This window comes from Plectropomus leopardus, chromosome 18 (assembly GCF_008729295.1).
Source record: "Plectropomus leopardus isolate mb chromosome 18, YSFRI_Pleo_2.0, whole genome shotgun sequence".
NCBI classification, from domain to species: domain Eukaryota; kingdom Metazoa; phylum Chordata; class Actinopteri; order Perciformes; family Serranidae; genus Plectropomus; species Plectropomus leopardus.
In genome coordinates, this window is record NC_056480.1 from 11,202,349 (window position 1) to 11,221,070 (window position 18,722).

At 39.1% G+C, this 18,722-nt stretch overlaps 1 protein-coding gene across 4 annotated transcripts in view; it reads left to right on the forward strand.

Annotated features, from left to right (window-relative positions):
- The window catches only part of ptk2aa (protein tyrosine kinase 2aa), a 77,940-nt gene that overhangs the window by 33,125 nt on the left and 26,093 nt on the right, over window positions 1–18,722 (forward strand). For 2 of the 4 annotated variants that reach the window (XM_042506100.1, XM_042506097.1), the window contains 9 exons: window positions 1,065–1,127; window positions 4,172–4,226; window positions 11,063–11,203; window positions 11,758–11,835; window positions 11,964–12,071; window positions 12,937–13,054; window positions 13,951–13,981; window positions 15,782–15,846; window positions 16,175–16,261. In XM_042506100.1, coding sequence (XP_042362034.1) covers window positions 1,065–1,127; window positions 4,172–4,226; window positions 11,063–11,203; window positions 11,758–11,835; window positions 11,964–12,071; window positions 12,937–13,054; window positions 13,951–13,981; window positions 15,782–15,846; window positions 16,175–16,261 — 746 coding nt within the window. The remainder of the gene's footprint in view (window positions 1–1,064; window positions 1,128–4,171; window positions 4,227–11,062; window positions 11,204–11,757; window positions 11,836–11,963; window positions 12,072–12,936; window positions 13,055–13,950; window positions 13,982–15,781; window positions 15,847–16,174; window positions 16,262–18,722) is intronic. The other 2 variants (XM_042506098.1, XM_042506099.1) reach the window with 1 other exon arrangement.

Here is an 18,722-nt window from a genome sequence, read left to right on the forward strand (position 1 = left end):
CATCACAGTAAAACCTTATGCCACCTTGTTTATTTAGCAAACTTGCTCTTATCCTGTCGATTTCAACTTGAATTTCAACACTGGATTGATTTTTAACTGATGGGATTTAGTACAAATTTTGGGTGTGCTTACCACTGCTGCTTTGAGTGGATGATGATGAAGACTATGCCGACTGTGTTGCAACAACTGACGGAGTTTTTTCAACCCATAGATAGTTGGAGGTAATGCATTTAGGTTTAAGTTGATGTACAGTCAAAGTGTGCTGAACAGTGATTGGATTTAAATGTCGTGACTCGATATGTAACTCGAGATGTAATTTTACGTTATAGGACCCACGGTACTCGACAGCAGTATCGATAAGCTCAAACATCATTGATTTTTGATCCCCATCCCTACTGCTAACTACGGTGGTCAGCACAAAAATGCAAAAAGACAAATGGCCCCATCCAGAGACAGAGTTAAGTTTGCCCCTTCCTGCCTACTGTAGAAATATGACATTGCAGCATGGGGGACTCTTGATAAGGACCATCTCCCTACGTAGATATAAATGGCTCATTCTAAGGTAACAAAAACACAACAATTCTTATTTTTAGGTTATTAAACGCTAAACAAAACATACTTATTATATTACATTACGTTTCTGCCAGTGTATCCCTCTTAATTCTACACACTGGACCTGTAAAGCGATATCCTTGTCAGCTATAATTGTTGTCTTTACCAGATGAGGTGTTTTGCTTCTCAGCTAAAGTGAACATTCTCGCCAACATTTGTGAGTGTTCATTATTTCAAAGAACAGTTATTTACGAACGTAAAAAACCTCCAGGTGTAATTCTGATGTAGGACACAATCCAGATTATGCTGGTTTAAACAAGTTGTTCTTCACAATAAAAAATGTTTTGATCTCTTCTATTTTTTTGGGAGCAGCTGAGGTTTTGCCAGGAATCACTGTCCTGCTAAAGTTTAAAACCTTTTTGATACACATTTAATAAATAGTCCCTTTGTGTGTCTTTAGTGGATGTATCTGACCTTGTTCTCTCTCTGTGTCCTGCTGGTTTTAATTCCAGGAGGTTCTTCAAAGAAATGAGAGGAAACGCCCTGGACAAGAAATCCAACTATGAACTATTGGAGTAAGTATTTTCTCCATAGAACAATGTCCTGCAGCAGCTCAAAACAAACAACAGACACGGAAAACAGAACAGAAAAACAACGCAGTGTCTCAGTTTTAGGTACAGGGTTCCTAGAAATCCACATAAGTGGAGATACAATAGAAAGAATTTTAGTAAGAGTTTTGGTATTGCACAAAAGTCTGGAAAACATTTAAGAATTTTAGTTCAATTTTGTTGCACTCTGAGTATGATTCGACATGTTTTTACATTGACTGCTTCCCAGAAAGACTACAGTGTTTCTACAATTATCGTTTCAACACTGTGTTTACTCAGTCACTTGATCACTTTGTGATATTTAATACTTATTCATTTTAGTAGATTTATTTGGGTTTGGCTGCTCTGTGTTTTAGCTCCCCGTTTGCTCCATGTGTCGCTCCCTGGTAGATAAATGTCGATGAACAACATTAGCAAACTCTTGCTCTAACGAGGCTTGGCTCTAACGTGGTCGGACTCTAATGAGCTGCCCTATTCCAATGAAGTCTTTCTCTCTGTCCATCAGCCTAACGAGCCCTCCAATTAACTGAGAAGAATGCCTTCTGTCTGTCCACTGACAACTCTTTGTCTTCATCCTCTCAGTCCTCCTCTGTCTGTCTGTCTGCTCTCATCCCCTTTTTTTGTCCGTTTTTTCCCTGTGTTCCTCCTCTCTTTGTTTTTTCTCCATCTCCCCCTCACTGCCTCACTCTTTTGATTGGAAAAAGATGTTGTGTCATGCATATTTTAAGCCAAAGAGAGACGGAGAGGGAAAGTGCCGTCAGGGCTTTGAACACACCAAGCTGACAGTTGGCCGTCAGGGCTCGTGTTGAGTGTCTGTGGTCGATCACCGCCCATACATTTTGGGAAATGTCTGGTTTTTTTTTTCTCTGCGTGTTCCTTTTTGTTCTTCAAATAGCAATAGACCACTAAAGCACTTTATTTTTAGGGTCCATACTTTCTGAATAAGTCCCTTATAATTTTCAAGAGGTTTCCAGGAAAGAGTCCCCCCCCCCCCCCTTTTTTTTTTTTTGCCTCTTCTGGGCTTTACGCTAACAATTAATTGGAATTAATCAACTGGAAGTCTTCCAGTTGAACACTTGTCTCTTTTCTCACCCATAATTTTTACGAATTACATTGATATTTCCAGGAAACCGCTCAGACATTATTAGGAAATTAAAGACCCATATTTTCAGTTTGTTTTCCAAGTACATAATAAAACTTTCTCAGCAGATTTGCATTAGTGTGAAATATTAAGCTAGTTTCTTTTTCTTGCATTTCCACACAGTTTTCTGACAAGTTAGTTCCTCTCGTGCAGCCACAGAACATGTGTGCATGTTGGAGATCAGCTGGCTGTAGTTGGCTGTAGTCCCTGTGGTTTGAGTGTTAATGCAACGTGTGTGATCAGCCGGCCTTTGTCTGAGCTTGTTCTTTGAGGTCGGTGTGGTGTGTCATCTGTCAGTCCTTTATTCACTGTATATGTTTTTGCTGCCTGCTGCTCCTTTGATGACATCGCTTTGATTTTTGAGAAAGAACAGATTTAGAGGTCACAAACAGCATGTTTTATGGAGTTCTCCTTTCAAAGACCTGATAATAGACTGCCCACATCCAATTAATAGTATCTGCACATATTTATCAGAAAAGAGAAAACCTCAAAGGGACAGTACACCCCAAAATAAAAAGAATAACATATTTTTCATCCTCATAGCTGTGGTGCCATTATTCAGTTCAAGATGGCAAGTGGTTTATTGTGCTCAAATGGAAAGTAATTCATTTGAAAAACTCAACATCTTCTTTTTACAGAAATCATGACCCAGTAACTTAAGATAATCCACCAACCTTGTTGTGAGCTGTTTGATATTTGAACTATTTTTTCTCTACTGAACAAAACCCACCAACTGCGCAGAAGGAAGTAGCCTCTACTCATATAGATGAGAGACTCGTGCTTGTGACAGCGCGAGATGTAAACATGAATAGCATCCTCCTCAGCTGAGCTGTAACTTTAACTAGCTCAGTGGTGCTTAGTAATAAATAATAATAAATGCATGTTTTCCTCTGTGCGGTGATTCGGTCAGAGGGTGTAGTTTGATAGAAAGAAAACAGTTCATCCTTGAATCTGCTCACAGCAAGGTCTTTGGATTATCTTGAGTGACAGGGTCATTATTTCTGGAAAGAGACATTTTCGTTGAGTTTTTCAAATTATTATTATTTTTTTTACAAGCTACAAGCTGAGTTCCATCCAGTTCTGTTATATTTGAGAGAGGGCAGAAATCTCCAACATTTTGAATATGACACCGATATGATCTATATTGATAAATAACACAAGATAAAAGGAAGAATAGGTATTTTGTCGTGAATTGTCCCTTTGAGCTGAGATAAATCTTTTAGTTTAGACAACCACAGAGCAGCTTTTTTTATCTGTGATTTAGAATTTACTCAACACAATCTGAACTGCTCTTAAAATGAAATCCCAACCGTTTTGTACGCCGCACACTGTAATAATACCATAACACTAATTGACTGATATTTGACCCATGTTGGAGAAATAGGATGATGTCAGCTCTCAGCCTTTCCCCTACTCTGTCTCCTCTCGTTCTCTCCTCCTCCTCCTGTACTTGTCTTCTCTCCAGAGTAGTTTGAGTCATTAGCCGGCATCCTGTTTTAGCTCTGCACATCTTTCTTTGTCTCTGTGGTCTCCCTCTTTGTACTCCTCTCTGCCTCCCTCTATCTCCCTCTTTCTGCTCTCCCTGTTTTTCCTCAGCCCCGTCTCTTAGGAAAAGATGAGTAGCGCTCTGTAGAGTCAGCACTTAGTCATAGCTTTCTGTTTTCTGTTTCTTGTCTTCAGTTGCCTGTCCCGCTTAACTGTATCTGTCTGTAGCTGTTGTCGGTAATTTCTCTGCGGAGGAAAAAACAAGCTGCTGAGATCAGATAAAGATAGAAGTGGTGGTCGATTAACATTCCTCAATGTAATTACAGCATAGTAATCATTCTGCTCTCTTCCTCTTTTATCTCTCTCTGTCTCTCTCTTTCTCCAGGAAAGACGTTGGTTTGAGGCGTTTTTTTCCAAAAGACCTGTTGGATTCAGTCAAGGTGAGAATAATGATTTTTGAATTGAGATCAAAAGAGAGGTGGAGGAGTACACGCAGTAAAACATGTCAGGCTGCTGAAACAAACACTCATGTGGAGGAAAATAGTTCAGTTAAAGAGTCTCTGATCAAAATTTGGGTGAGGGAGCATTCTGCAGCTGCTATCATAGTGGCCCATCTGCTTCGCTGGAGCTGCTCAGTTACTAAAAGTAACCAAAGCCTGTGGTTTATAGGCAGCTCCCCAGTGTGAGTGAATGCTGCTTTGAGCCAGTTTTCTGAATGTGTTACTTGAAGTGTTGTCAGACTCAGGCCAGCCTGGCTGACAAAGTGTGAAGCAGTCCAAGACTCAGCAAGACTGAAATGAAATCTCGGCCAACTAACCAGCTCAATTTTGATGAATGGAGACGAGAAAGGGAACGAGTAGGAAAATATGACACTTTTACCAGAGAAACAACTTACATACTATATATAGATGAGTGTGATGAATGTAGTTTTCGTCACTGAAGAATCCCTGTTCTGTAAGCCTCACCAAGGAATAATTTGACACTCTGGGAAAAACCCTCACCCGCTTTCTTGCTGAGACGTAGATTAAAGATCAATACCACCTTCATATCTTTCTCGTAAATATAAAGGGCCTGACACAGGCTCAGGCTCACAGTCGGTATATGCCAAAGAATTTCGGGACGTCGGTGAGCATCTCTCGCCCTAGTTTTGTCTGTGTTTCCTGCACAGTTGACACTAGTCAGCCCTTGTTGGGTTTTTTTTTGTCAACACAGCAAGTTGAATGGATGTCAGGCCAAGCGCAGTAAATAAAATCACTGATAATCAGTTCAGCTCAGTGCACAAGAAAAGAAACACAAGTGGGAAACGTTAAAAAAATGACTTAAGTCAAGAGATTGAAACAAACATTTTTTTTAGCTATTGAGTTCTTGAGCAGAAACCGTTATTCATTTTTTGTGTTATGCTTCGCGAGCACACAATGAATATTATTTGTCCTTCCAACATTAGTGGTGCTGTTTATGTGCTAACTGACATCTTCAATCCAGCCTGTTGGTCTTCTGGTTTCCCTTTTTAAATAACAAATTCAGAATACCATCGCCTGCTGCTACGTAGTTATTTCATCTCACGCAGGCGCAGAGCGTACCTGCTAGTTGGCTGTTGTCTTTGCAGTGTATTCATGTGCAGGTTTTTGGCCAAGACACAGCTGACATAAGCTGATGCAAGAGTCAGCCTCCCTCGCCACGAGTTCTTTGATGTCGGTTTGGTGAGTCTGGGACCTAAGGCTACAGCCAGCAGCTGATTATCTTAGCCTAGCACAAAGACTGGAAACAGGTGTAACAGCTAGCCTGGATTTGTACTGAAATTTGATTAAATCATCAGCACCATGCAGGCAGAGTTTTGATAACTTTGATTTGGAGTAAACACACATGTAAAAAAGGTTTTTGATATAGTATAGATGCTTAATTTGTAGTTTGTCAGATTAGGTTGTGTATGAGATGGCTTGGTGCGCTTGCATAGTGAACGGTGTCTGTGTCAGTGATAAATTTACGGCACGCGTTTATGGGGAGGGTCTTGATGTGTGTGTGGGTGTTTGTGTGTGTGCGAAAGAAAGGCCCCAGTGACCCGAAAAGGTCTTAATGTCAGCAGGCGGGCAGACAGATGCTCTGCAGAGGGAGAGAAACTGTGTTTGTGTTTGTGTGTGTGTGTGTGTGTGTGTGTGGGTGTGTGTGTGTTTGTGTGTGTGTGTGACCCTCAGGTCATGTTTAAACCCACTTTCATTTTCCAACAATGAGATGGGAGGAGGAGGCCACAATGTGCATCTCCTTCTGGGGCCCCCCCCTGTCTGTCAAGCCATGCTGACTCCCCCCTCATCACCTATTTTACCTCCTCTTTGCTGTCTCTCATTTCACACTCCTTTGGTGCACATGACAACACACACTCCCCTAAATCCTGTTTTATAATGAATCATATATGGTGTGTTTATTTGTATGTGATACATTAAAAGTGCATTTAACTGAATTTAAGAAAAAGAGAAGGAGTAGAGGTATTGGTTACATTTGACATCATGAGTTGTGTAACAGTGAGCCAATTTTTTAATTTTTAAGTTGTTTTTCAAGCAGAAATGCCAAATGCTTTCTGCTTCCAACTTTTGAATTGTAACAATATGATAATAATCAGTATATCTGTGAGTGGTTGAGTGTTGGCAGGACAAAAAATGTGGTAAGACATCACATTGGGCTTTAGGAAATTGCAAAGGCCTTTTTTTTCAGTTTTCTGTCATTTTAAAGACCAAAAATAAAACTGATGACTCAAGAAAATAACCCTTACCTACAGCCTTAATAAGTTGCTTGTGGCTTGAGTCTGCGTGCATAATTATATCATATATTAGCAGTTAAAAACAGTTATGTTAATGATAAGCAAATAACTGTCTGACACATCTGCTCTTATATACATACAGAGAGAGACACAGAGGGAGAGCACAGCTGTCATTTTTACGTTTCTGTCGTTTGCTCTGGTGAAAGAGAATGGTTGTCATTTAATGGGATTATTCACCCTCAATGGACTCTACTCACACACACACACACACACACACACACATGCTCACAAACCCCAGAGCAGATGGCTGTGGTAGTAAACAGTGACTGATGTTAGCTGTGGTGAAAGCTTTATAAAGAGCAGAGTATGTTCATTCATATTGACAGGCTGGGCAGCAGGTTTAGTAAAACTGACCTTTAGTGGCTTTAAGGATCAAAGTGTGATCGACCAGCTTGAGCTGAGGAGTCTGCTTCCCCCTCTTCAGATTGATAACTTACTGAATTCCCCTAAACTTTATTAAACCAAGGATTAGCACAAAAAGCTTCGGCGATACTGCAGTGAAATTTATTGTCACATTTTTTAATGAAATTCAATTAGTTTGGTCATAAATCTTTGAGTATTTTCTGCAGCAGGGTGAAAATGTGTTGCACATATGACGATGACCTGAGTGCACAGTCATCAATGAAACGTCTAAACAAAACCCTGAAGTATGTGTGTGGATGTGGATATGATTATATTTTTTTAACGCACTATTTAATATCGAGGTCTTTAAACTAGCTAACTTTGGAATAAAGACCAAAGTGGATCGAGTATATGCTCACATGATTTACGTAATGAATACTTGTTTAGCTCTATAAAGCTTTAAAATGAAGACAGGAAGGTGATAAAGTATGTGGAGAATAGTATTTAGTATTTACTGAGAGCATTTTTAGAAGTGTTGTTGATGTCCGTTACTTGTTCCAATTGAAGAACAGACTTGCTTCCATTTTATTAAATGTATCAATCCACACGGAGACCCCACACAGTTTTTTTTTTACACTTCAAATCTATTTTTGTCGTGCTAAGTGAAGCATGATCTGCACACACAGCTGTTTAAATCACACAGATATCCCGCTCTGTATGTGTTTTGAACTCATTTAACCGAATCTGTGTTGACTGATCAGCCTCACAGTTTCTCTGGGCTGGGAAATATAAATTTATAAAACAATACATACAAATACTATTGATTTCATCCCATGGAGCCGGCATGATAACTTTTTTGGTTTTAGTAAATTTCTGCTGTCAGTCAGCTTGATGAGGGCAGTTGAGACAGGCGCTGTCTGCTCAGCTCCGCAGGAGCTGCTGCAGACCGATAACTGAAACGTTTACCAAATACAGAGTTGATATGTTTTGGATTATTGGTCTGATACTCTTGTAACTTTGGTTGTGTGCAGAACCTGCCACCAATATGACATATATTTATATTTCAGTCATTCACTAACAGGCTAGTGGTGCAGTTATACACCAGAAACTAAACAAACAGGACCATAGTGTATGTATCATAGGACAACATTAATATGCAGTATACTGTATATGTTCATCAGTATTACTGTCCGAACACACCACTGAATTCAGTATCGCTACGTTTGAGCAAGTTGAAAAAACATTTTAACACTATTTCCACCCTGATTAAGACCTGCTGAGGCCGCAACCAGTCCCCGTGCCTGAAGAACGGTCTGTTTTCTTTAACAAAATATTTGAAACGTGTTGAAGCGGAAAGAATGGTTTTGCCATGTAATAATATTGGACCAGACTGATGAATTTTTATAAAAGAAATTAAAAAAATACACTCTTTGTGACTGGTCAGCAGAGTGAATGAACTAGTCAGCCCTGTAGCTACAGTGACAGTCAGCATGGTGATGGGGAGAGTGATAGCCACTCACAGTACTTCCTCTCAGGAAGGGTGGACACTTTGGAATGACAGTATCTGTATGTGCTTGTGTGTTTGTGTGTGTGTGTGTGTGTGTGTGTGTGTGTGTGTGTGCGTGCGTGGGTCAGTGTCGATGAGTGGGGAGACGGGCGCGGGAATTCGAGGAATTAAAACTCTGATCCTATCAAGAACACACATAAGCACATAGCCATTATATTCTGTAATCATTTGTGTGTTATGGCATCTGTTGAAACGACACACACACACACACACACACACACACACACACACACACACACACACGTCTGCACACAGGAACATTGTAGATAAGTGTATGTGTGTATGTGTGTGTACTTGATTCCTTCAGGCTTAATGAGTAGACAGCTGGTAACAGGGCTCTGTAATGCTGAAATGTATTGTAGAAGTAGAGATATTTATGCTCTTATTTACAAAATTCTAATTATAAAAGATACAATAGAAACAGCTAGCGGCTCAACAAAATAGATAATAAAAAATAATTAAGGCTAGTCCTAAGAATTAATCCGTCCTCAAAAATGTTCACACAGCAGGGGTAACAAACTGAGCATCGCCTGTGCCTCATTAGTGACCTTTCATCAGTCAGTTGCTTGTGTCGCAAAATTAAAGTCAATAAATCAATGCAATTGATTCCTTTCTGGTTGTGATTTTAATTGTTTAGCTGTTCATTTATCTCGTGTAGAATGACCTTAATGTGAGTGAACCAGACTACTGTAAATCCACACATGCTTTTTTAAGCCTGGTTTGTAGTGAACTAAATCCTCTCTAATCTTTATCTTAATCTATATACGGAGAGCTATTTATAGTTTGTCTGCACTGTACGTGTACTTGTGTAATGTGTATTTTCACTTAATGTACTAAGTGTTTATGTAGGGCTCTGCATTATATCGATATTATACCGATATCATGATATGAGACTAGATATCGTACTAGATTTTGGATATCGTAATAACGAAAGTGTTGCATTTTCCTGGTATTAAAGGCTTTATTACACACTGATGACATTTTCTGAACTCACCAGACTGTTTTAGCTGTTCTATTATTTGCCTTTACCCATTTAGTTATTATATCCACTAGGGCTGGCGCAGTGTTTTCAATACGCAATTATAGTGGTCAAAAGAGTTCACGCTAACAATATTATCACAGTATCTTAACAAAATGATGAAAAAAATCAAGCAAATCCATCTTGACTGTGTATTTTTTGTGTTTTGTCTTTTTTGGCAAATGAATGACACTCAAAATACAACTGTAAGGAGTTGTGTGAGAGTCTGTACCCATACGTGCTCAAAAAGAGCAATTTCACTTATGGATATTGAAAAGGCAACCTGAGCGCGATTATCTACACAATATTATCATATGTGTATTATTAATATGATATACGTAATATTTCACTTTAATATATTATGGTTTTGGTAAATACCAGAACATCACATAGCCCCTAATATCCAAATTGAGTTCCCCAGAGATTACTTTTTCTGTAGGTTGAGGGAAAGTTAGCGTCGTCCTGGTTCCCTCATCACAAAGCCTATGAGATTTTTCCATTAGATTTTGGATTATTGCAGAAAAGAAGCCCTGTTGCCGACAAACATTTATGATACTTACACGTTTTGTTCAGCAAGATAATCTTCACAAATGAACACCACTTTCAGGATTTTTTAAGCTTAAATGCAATTGCCTGAAGTGAAAAGGAGTATAAACAAGAGTGCCGAAATGCTGACTAATTTCCAGGTTTTAGGACTTATTCCTAGGTTACCCTAATAATAAAGATTATTATATTGTGAAATGCAAAAATAGTCAACCCTGCATGATCGTAGAAATATCAACATTGATATATTTGATCAAAAATATTGTGATATTTGATTTTCTCTGCATCGCCCAGTTTGTATGTGTTTGGATAATACTCATTTTAATGTCCTCATCACGATTATAGGAGGGTAAAAAGGGGGTTAAAAAGGTCATTTTGTCATGGTGTGTTCCTCTTCATATAAGTCATAATGTTCAGTCATAATGATCAGATGAAGGATGGATGGAGGATTATGTATGTGTATGTGGGTTTGTGTGTGTTGTCCATCTTTATGTCTGGAGTGATGAAGTATAGAGAGGATTGTAAATGACAGAATAAATGTTCCTAGATGGATTTTCTTTCTATCAGCTCCCCATCTGTCTCTGTGACATAACTGACCTAAAAAAATCTGTTCTGAGAAACACACGCTAAAAGTCTCTATGAGCACTTACCTATAGTGAGATCTGAGTTACATTACACATGATCGGGCAGATTCTAATGTTTAATCGAGTGGTAACCAACAGCATCAATCTGTCTTTGTGAGGATATTGATCTGAACTAATAGTGGCCCTGGAATGAAGTGCTGAGGTCAATTTGATTGGAACCAGAGTGGACTATTAGTCAATCAATGTTTTCCTCTCTTAGCGTCTCTGTCACTCTGCACCCACACATGCAAATACACCGCACACACATCCCTCCTCTTTCTACTCACAGTTACAGCCAATCTAGCGGCATTTTTTAAAAAAAATAAAATCAATTTTTTATCATAATTCTCCCAATTTTCTCCTCTCCTCAGGCTAAAACTCTCCGTAAGTTGATTCAGCAGACATTTAAGCAGGTGGCCAATCTCAACGATGAGCAGTGCATCCTGAAGTTCTTGGAGATTCTTGCACCGATCTACCGCTACGACAAGGAGTGCTTCAAATGTGCGCTTGGGGTAAGTGTCATTCATTGCTGCCTCGAATGTGTTTGCATGCAGACTGAGAGCTCTGCGGTGTTAGGCTGACCCCTTTTGGTGGCATCAGGTCGTGCATGTATCCAAGATTTGGTGCTGTGCCCCCAGTCATACAGTATGATTCATGCTATGACTCTACTAATTAACATGCACAATTCTTAAGTACACTGTTTTTGTGGCACTTATGATTGGAACTGTGACTGTGACCATTTCTATTACTGACATTTCTATATTTTAATGACTTTTTTAGTGGTTGACCAAGCTTGCTCCTTTTCTTGACACTTTCAGATGACCTTCATTGTTTCTTTTACTTAAACTTTTACTGCTGATCAGGATTGCTTTTAATCAAGATGGTTATGTGCTGCCATTATGTCCTATGTGCCTTTTTATTGTATTTTTTAATTGTTTTTTACTGCCAAGTGCAGATCAAATTTCCCTTTGAAAGACAATAAAAGCTCTGAACTCTTAACTCATGCTGTCTTTTAATTATCATTTAAATGTCTTTTAACTTGTGCCCCTGCTCTTCTCTCCAACAGTCCAGCTGGGTGATTCAGGTGGAGTTAGCTATCGGGCCGGAGGAGGGGATCAGCTACCTCACTGACAAGGGATCCACGGTGAGTTCCTACAAAGTCTGCATCATACTACACAGACAGGTTTAAAATAGGTTATAAATGGCATGTAATGTTCTGCATCCTAAACACTGATCCACAGATATAACTTGTGTTTCTCTCTCTGTCCCCAGCCCACCCATCTAGCTAACTTCAACCAAGTTCAGTCCATCCAGTACTCTTCAATGGAGGAGAAGGACAGGAAAGGGATGCTACAGCTCAACGTAGCCGGAGCTGCTGAGGTACTACTCCCCCGTGTGTCTGTCAAGTCTGTCATTTGCCTGGATGTAGATATTTGCTCTTCATTTTGTTTTCAAACATGAAAAAAGTTGAAGAATCTCAAAACAGTAACCTGTATCATTTTAGCCACCTGATTTTCATATGTGTTTATCCCGCTCTATCACTTGTTTATGCAATCTGCCTTTATTGCACACTTTCCCTCAGTTGGCCTCAAATTCAGTTATTGAGTTTCCACCTTTTCAAGATTCATTTCAACAGTAGAAGAGGGCACTGTAGGAAGTATATGTACAAAAATTTTGGAAGTGTAGTTGTTTGTTTCTCTTCATAAGAATGCAAGATATGACAGTTTTCTGTCCCCTTAAAAGCAGTATTATTGGTATTTGTTTAGTCAGTCATGATCAGTGATGACAGCTTTGGCCTTTAGTGGACACCAAAGAGTGACCAGAAGCTGTGGCCATTGTGGCACGTAGCTTGGTTACACGGCCAATGTGTGTGAGTGAGTAGCTGAGATTGATACAGAGATTAACTAATGGTTTTCCATGTATAGATTTCATATAATGGTTCTATTCATAGAGGAAGGGTTTCGCAACACCCGCAGCTGTATGAGTGGAGTATTTCTGTTTTATTGGTTTTCATAGTATTGGATTTACTCACATGCACACACACAAATACACACAGACACACTGTGAGAGAGAGGAGTGTTCCCCTGACGTAAGGAGCAGCTGGAAACCCCCACTGTGCTGTTATGTGTAAGAGCGCGTGTCTTTGGGGAGAATGGCTCTTTGTAACAGGCCTGCCACTGTGTGTGTGTGTGTGTCTGTGTGTGTGTGTGTTTGCTTGTTTGTGTGTGTTTGTGTGTGTTTGAAGCCTCTCACAGTTACGACAGCATCACTGACCATGGCAGAGAACTTGGCTGACTTGATTGATGGTTACTGTCGGCTCATCTCCATGGAAACTCACTCCTTCATCGTCAGATTACAAAAAGGTATAAAAACAGAGGATCCCGCCTCTCTGTCCCACCTCTTTAGGATTATGCAAAATATATTAAAATGCCACCCTGTAAGAGTGTTTACATTGTTTTTTGCTCAAAAATATATTGTCAACATAAGGCTCTATAATCCAAATTTGTGCACTGTGCCACTAAATTGCCACATGCTAGCTTCAGGAATTATGATACTAATATCAACAATATCCTAACCCTTTATGCCATTATAATATTGAAATAATAATTTCATTAAGCTCACAGTATTCTCGAAGTATATCAAAATGTGTAAAATAGCAAAAGTTTCTTGTGATTTGGACATTGCAACAATCAATACAAGTAAATTAATTTATTTGTTATATTTAAAAGGGACCGTGTACAGCTCAAAACATAAATGTTACCATTTGCTGCATCATACCAGATTATATCTTAGAGCTAATTTGCCATCGCTGTCCCTCGGCAGGTCAGAACAAAGACACAGGACAATGACACAGTAATATTAAGATGTACAAGAAGGAGAGGAAAAAACACACACGACAAATAACACAATATAATTGAATATAAAGAAGAAGACACAAGACAGACAATACAACATTAAACTACTAACAAATAAGCACATCACTTGCAAAATGCAACATAGAAAGCTACACACAAATTGTTATATCTAGTTCTGTTAGTTTTTTCTGTAGTTGTGCAGTGCTCCTGTTTAATAAATACTATGTGATACACTGAACTATAGCACCAGTCCTCGACGGTAGACCGGCTGAATGTATTTGAAATGCCTCTGTTGCCTGTATGAGGATTATATTTTGTATGCAGGGGTGTGTTTTTTTTTTTTAACATTTATTGTGCTTCACATTTCTTGTTCTGATCTGACGATGTGTGTTTTTGTCCTCTAGAGGGAGAGAGAGCGCTGCCTTCCATCCCAAAGTAAGAACCTGTCTCATTCTCAGTATTGTTAGAGTGAAGTTTATTTTGTAAAAGTCTATAGACAGGCTTACATCACAACTTGAGTTATCAGGTCTGTCAGATAACATGTTGGTTGTCTGAAGTGATTTAACACTCCAGTCGTACAAACCTGACATTTCTTGGTCAAAAAAATGATATGTAGAAGATTAAATAAACACACTTTCTAAATCAGTGTTTGCTTATAACAGAAAAGGGCTGGCATGCGGTCAGGCTAATAATTCTATTCTTAATGCCCACATTAATGAAAAATAGCTTTTCAGTCCATGACCTTGTGTGTTTTGGACATCAGTGCAGCTCTGCTTTAAAATAAAAGGTGATCAGCCTCCTCATTGTTATCTGTGAAATTCTTTAGACAACAGTTCATCTGAAAATAAAAGTGCTAAAACTGCTCCCTCATTAGTTTTCAGTCCAGAAGCAGTCTGGAGTACATTAAAGAATGTGATCTTTTGCAGCAGATTTTGGACAGACTGTTTGCACCATGCCACAGCAAATTACTCAGGCTACTTACTTCAATTCAGTTGCTCGACTATGTTGAATAGTTCAGTGGCAAATTCAGCTGACGCTGGTAGCATGCTCGCTGTGTAACATATGTAGTGCATGCACAGTGGTTCGTACGTCTTTAAAGTACGGTTGCAAATTGTAAACTCTTAATCAATTATAGATAAATTAACAATCAATTAATTGAATGTTATTTCTAAAAAAAATGTTAACACTTTGCTTATGCCAAACAATGACAAATGCATTTTTATTCCCCTAAATAAAGCTCACAGCAACGTATTCATATTCTGTGAAAGCTTTGCATAGCTTATAGATTAGTCATTAAAATTTTGCATGTTCAATTAACTCCTTAATGATTGATTAATTGATTGTCATTAATCGTTATCATCCCTACTTTTAACATAATATTTCACAAAATTGGCTACACACCTGGTAGGGAAAGCGCCTCACTTATCTGTTCCCGTGTGTTTTCTGTCCTTTTTTGTCCCTATAATGTTCCATGCACATTATATGAAATTATATGACAGTTCACACACAGTGTGTCTGTATATAAACTACATCAGAAATCAAAAGACCAATCAGTTTAAAAAAGGATTTATTTCTTTTATTAGAATAAAATAAAACAAAACAAAACTGGGATAACTTAATTGGAGCTTTTTTTTAGGGTGTTTGGCTCAGAACTACATGGTCTGGCTCTGGATTTTGGGTGGGAAACACTGGTACTTTGGTACGTCGCTGAGTACCTCGTCTTATTAATCTGTGACTGTAGAAGCGTGAACGTTGTGTGTTCACATTTAACTGTCCCTTGATCAAATTCAAACACAAACCTTTTGCTTACTTTTGGTCATTTCAACTCAAATCTCTCCCTCTCTTTTTTTCCTCCTCTCTCGCTCTGTCTGTGGTCAAATAAGGAGATAAGTTTAGGAGCCAAATATTTTCCACTTAGGGTTTTCAAACACTTGGGCAGTCTCCTCCTCTTTCTCTCGGTCTCTCACTCTAAGTTTCTTTGCTCTGTGTCTCTTTCTCTCTCTGCCTGTTGTGGTCTGTGATGTAAAGATCGTAGTAGAGCTCAGATGACAGAGACAGAGAGACCATGGCGAAGGCAGAGATAACTGAAGCACACGGGGTTAACTTACAGACGCAGTTTAAGAATCACTGATATGTTTGTGGAAGAAGCTTTGGTTTAATCTAGGTATGTTTGTTTTGTTACATCTGCTTCGACTGTTGTGTAACCGTTGTCTAATTTGTTCAACTCTTCTCCAGATTGTCCAATAATGAGAAAAAGTTAGAAGCAGTCAGGAGTGGAGTAAGAGCTATCTCCGTCTCAGGTAAGATAAAAAAGATCACGCACACACACACTTACAAATTGACAGGTTTAGGGGAAACATGAACAAAGTCAGATAGCTTCCTCGGCTCCAACTTCTGTCTTTCCATTTCCTCCAACATCTGTTTTGTCTCTCTCTCATCACTCATTGTTTCGTCCTCTGTCGGGACCGCCTCTCCCTCTCTCTCATCCTCTGTTCCTGTTTTTCCTTTGTTTACTTCCTCCTCTCCCCCCTCGCTCTTCCACACATCTCACCTCTCTCTACTCACATCCATTCACTCTTCTTTTTTTCTCTCACACTCTGGTCTTCTTTCCTGCCTGATTGGCTGCAGAACTAGTGACATCGGCACCTCCTAAGCCAACCAAGGCGCGGCGTTTCCTCCTCCCCTTTGTCTTCTGTTCAGATTCACCGCCCAATGGTATCCTCGGCTCTCACTGGACAGTCAGTGGAGGAGGGTGTCCACAAAATTGTGATGTGGCGGAATAAAATGCCTGATTTGATGATCATTGGGTAATGTTGCTTTGCAGTAAAGACGGTGTGCAGAAAAACCTCAAAAACCTCTGAAATCTGAGATGAATTTTGCAGAGTGAATGCATTTTAATAAGTGTAAGTTGTTTGAAGTATTATTTTGTGTTTCTGGATTTTTTTATAGCACTTATTTGGTCCAGAAAAGTTGAAAAATTTGACTGTTTTGGGCAACCGTTTTAGATTTTCACTGTTTTTGTGTAAAATCAAAGGTAATTTAGATGTAATCAGTTTTATCTGCTGCATCACAATCTATCAGATTTAAAGGATGCCCTCTTCTACTAAACTATCTGTGTCCTCAGTGCCTGAATGCTTTGACTAATATAGTCTTATGCTCTCTCACACACACCCACACACACACACTCAGACACACACACATGCTCCAACCACAGTAACTGCTTGTGTGCTGCTGCTTATAACCAAGCCAGTTCTATTAAAATAAGACTGGGAAACAACTGGAAAAGAATTGTGCAGTACTTTCTAACATCAAGGCTTTAAAAGGCATGTTCAGCTGTGAGTCTACTGCTGACAAAAGGCTGCCAAAGACAGATATTTATTCTCTGTAAAATACTTTCATCAATGCGACTTGAAGTAACCGGCCCTGACATACAGAATAAAATGGTTCCCTCGAGTCTCAGTTCTGAAAATGCCTCTGTGTTGAGGTCACAGTTTGGTTATTTTTAATCATAATTCTTAGTGTTTCATGTTGGTTAATTCAAAGCGACAGAGCCTAACTCGAGGAAGGGTGGCCAAGTGGTTAGAAAGATCGTTCCGTTTTAAAGATTCTGGTTCAAGCACCAAGTCTGCCTCGTTAAAGTGTCCTCAAACAGCTGATCAGCTCAGGGATCTAGTTATGGTAGTTGGAAAAACAGTAAAAATGTCTCAAATTCTTAAAAACATAAGCAAATAAATGTCATTGAGTGTTGTGATTCTACCAAAATTCTCTCCATCTACTGTATGTTATGTGTACTGCACCAACATAAATGGGTGAGTACGTGTCCTTGTGTCTCCCTCTATGGCTCTGGCTCGGTTCCTCAGTAGCTCGCAGGACTGCTCAGAGAAAGTTGTGGATCTGGACAGCAGCTGGTTTGTTGTTGAAACGTAAACAAACCATCCAAATCTTTTTCTGCTGCAGGCTCCAAAAGTGACACGCAGGCATGGTCGACATCCTACTTTTTGAATTTAAAATTGTACTGTGAACTCCGATAAGCCAATTGAGCTAGTCTTAACAGTGTTATAATTTTATATTTATTTGTAAAGCACTTTTTAAATTCACTAAGCTGATAAAGTGCTTCACAGGATTTAACTACAACAACAAAACTTTGCATAAACATAAAGCACGTTAAGATGGAAAGCATTATTCAAAAGGTGTGAGAAAGAAAACACTTTAAAACAGAATTAAAGCCACTAAAACCAGGTATGTGTTAAGATTTGTCATTGAATCCCGAAGTTTATGAAGTCTCCAGATTTTCTAAAGGGAAAACACAATAATAGTCATTTTTACTAGATAAAATAGATATTTCAGCACAAAAATGCAAGTAGAGCCAAGAGCAAGCAGCAAAATGTCTTCACTGTGAGAAAATTGGAAAGCTAAGCCAAAGACACTGGTTGGCAATACAAGGATTTAAAGACATTTTTGGGAAATTTGCCTGCTTTGCTTCTTGTTAAGAAACAGATGAGAAGAATGACACTACTCTCATGTGTCTTTAATATGAAGCTACAGCCAGAAGTTGCTTAGCTAAGCTAAGTAGAGGTGCTGGTAGGTGGATTTGACAAATTTGGATAGACTCTGCAAGGAAGCAAATGTGTGTATATCCTAAAATGTCAAAGTCTTCCTTTAAGAGCTGGAGTAATGCTGTCTCTCCTCCTTGTTTGGGTTAAAATTTTTAAGAGACTGTTACAGTAATCCAATCTAGTCAATACTGCTGTGTAGTTCCACGTTTCCCCTGAGAATAAAGCATATGAAACCTTAAAAACATACATAAAATAAACATTTTTTCTTTATGTGACAAACCTTGATCAAGAAGTGAGCGTTAGGGTCTATATGGGGTTTTTTTGGCAGAAAAGTGCTGGCAGGGCACTGGGGAACACTTCAACCCAGCGTGGAGCGTTTTTTCGATGAAGTGGGTTTTGTTACTGTGACACCAGTATCTTACCTAACGTTAGTAAGGTAGCGAAAATAAGTGTTGTTGTGATCATTTCTAACTGACATCAAAGCGCTTGGAATAGACAGTAAAGGAGCAAAAGTGACCAAACCAAAGCTTCTCTGAAAAATTCAGACATTTGCAACTAAAAGTGCTCAAAGCAGCTGCACCAAAGTGTCATAGCGCTCTGAAAAACCGCTAGATGCAGCG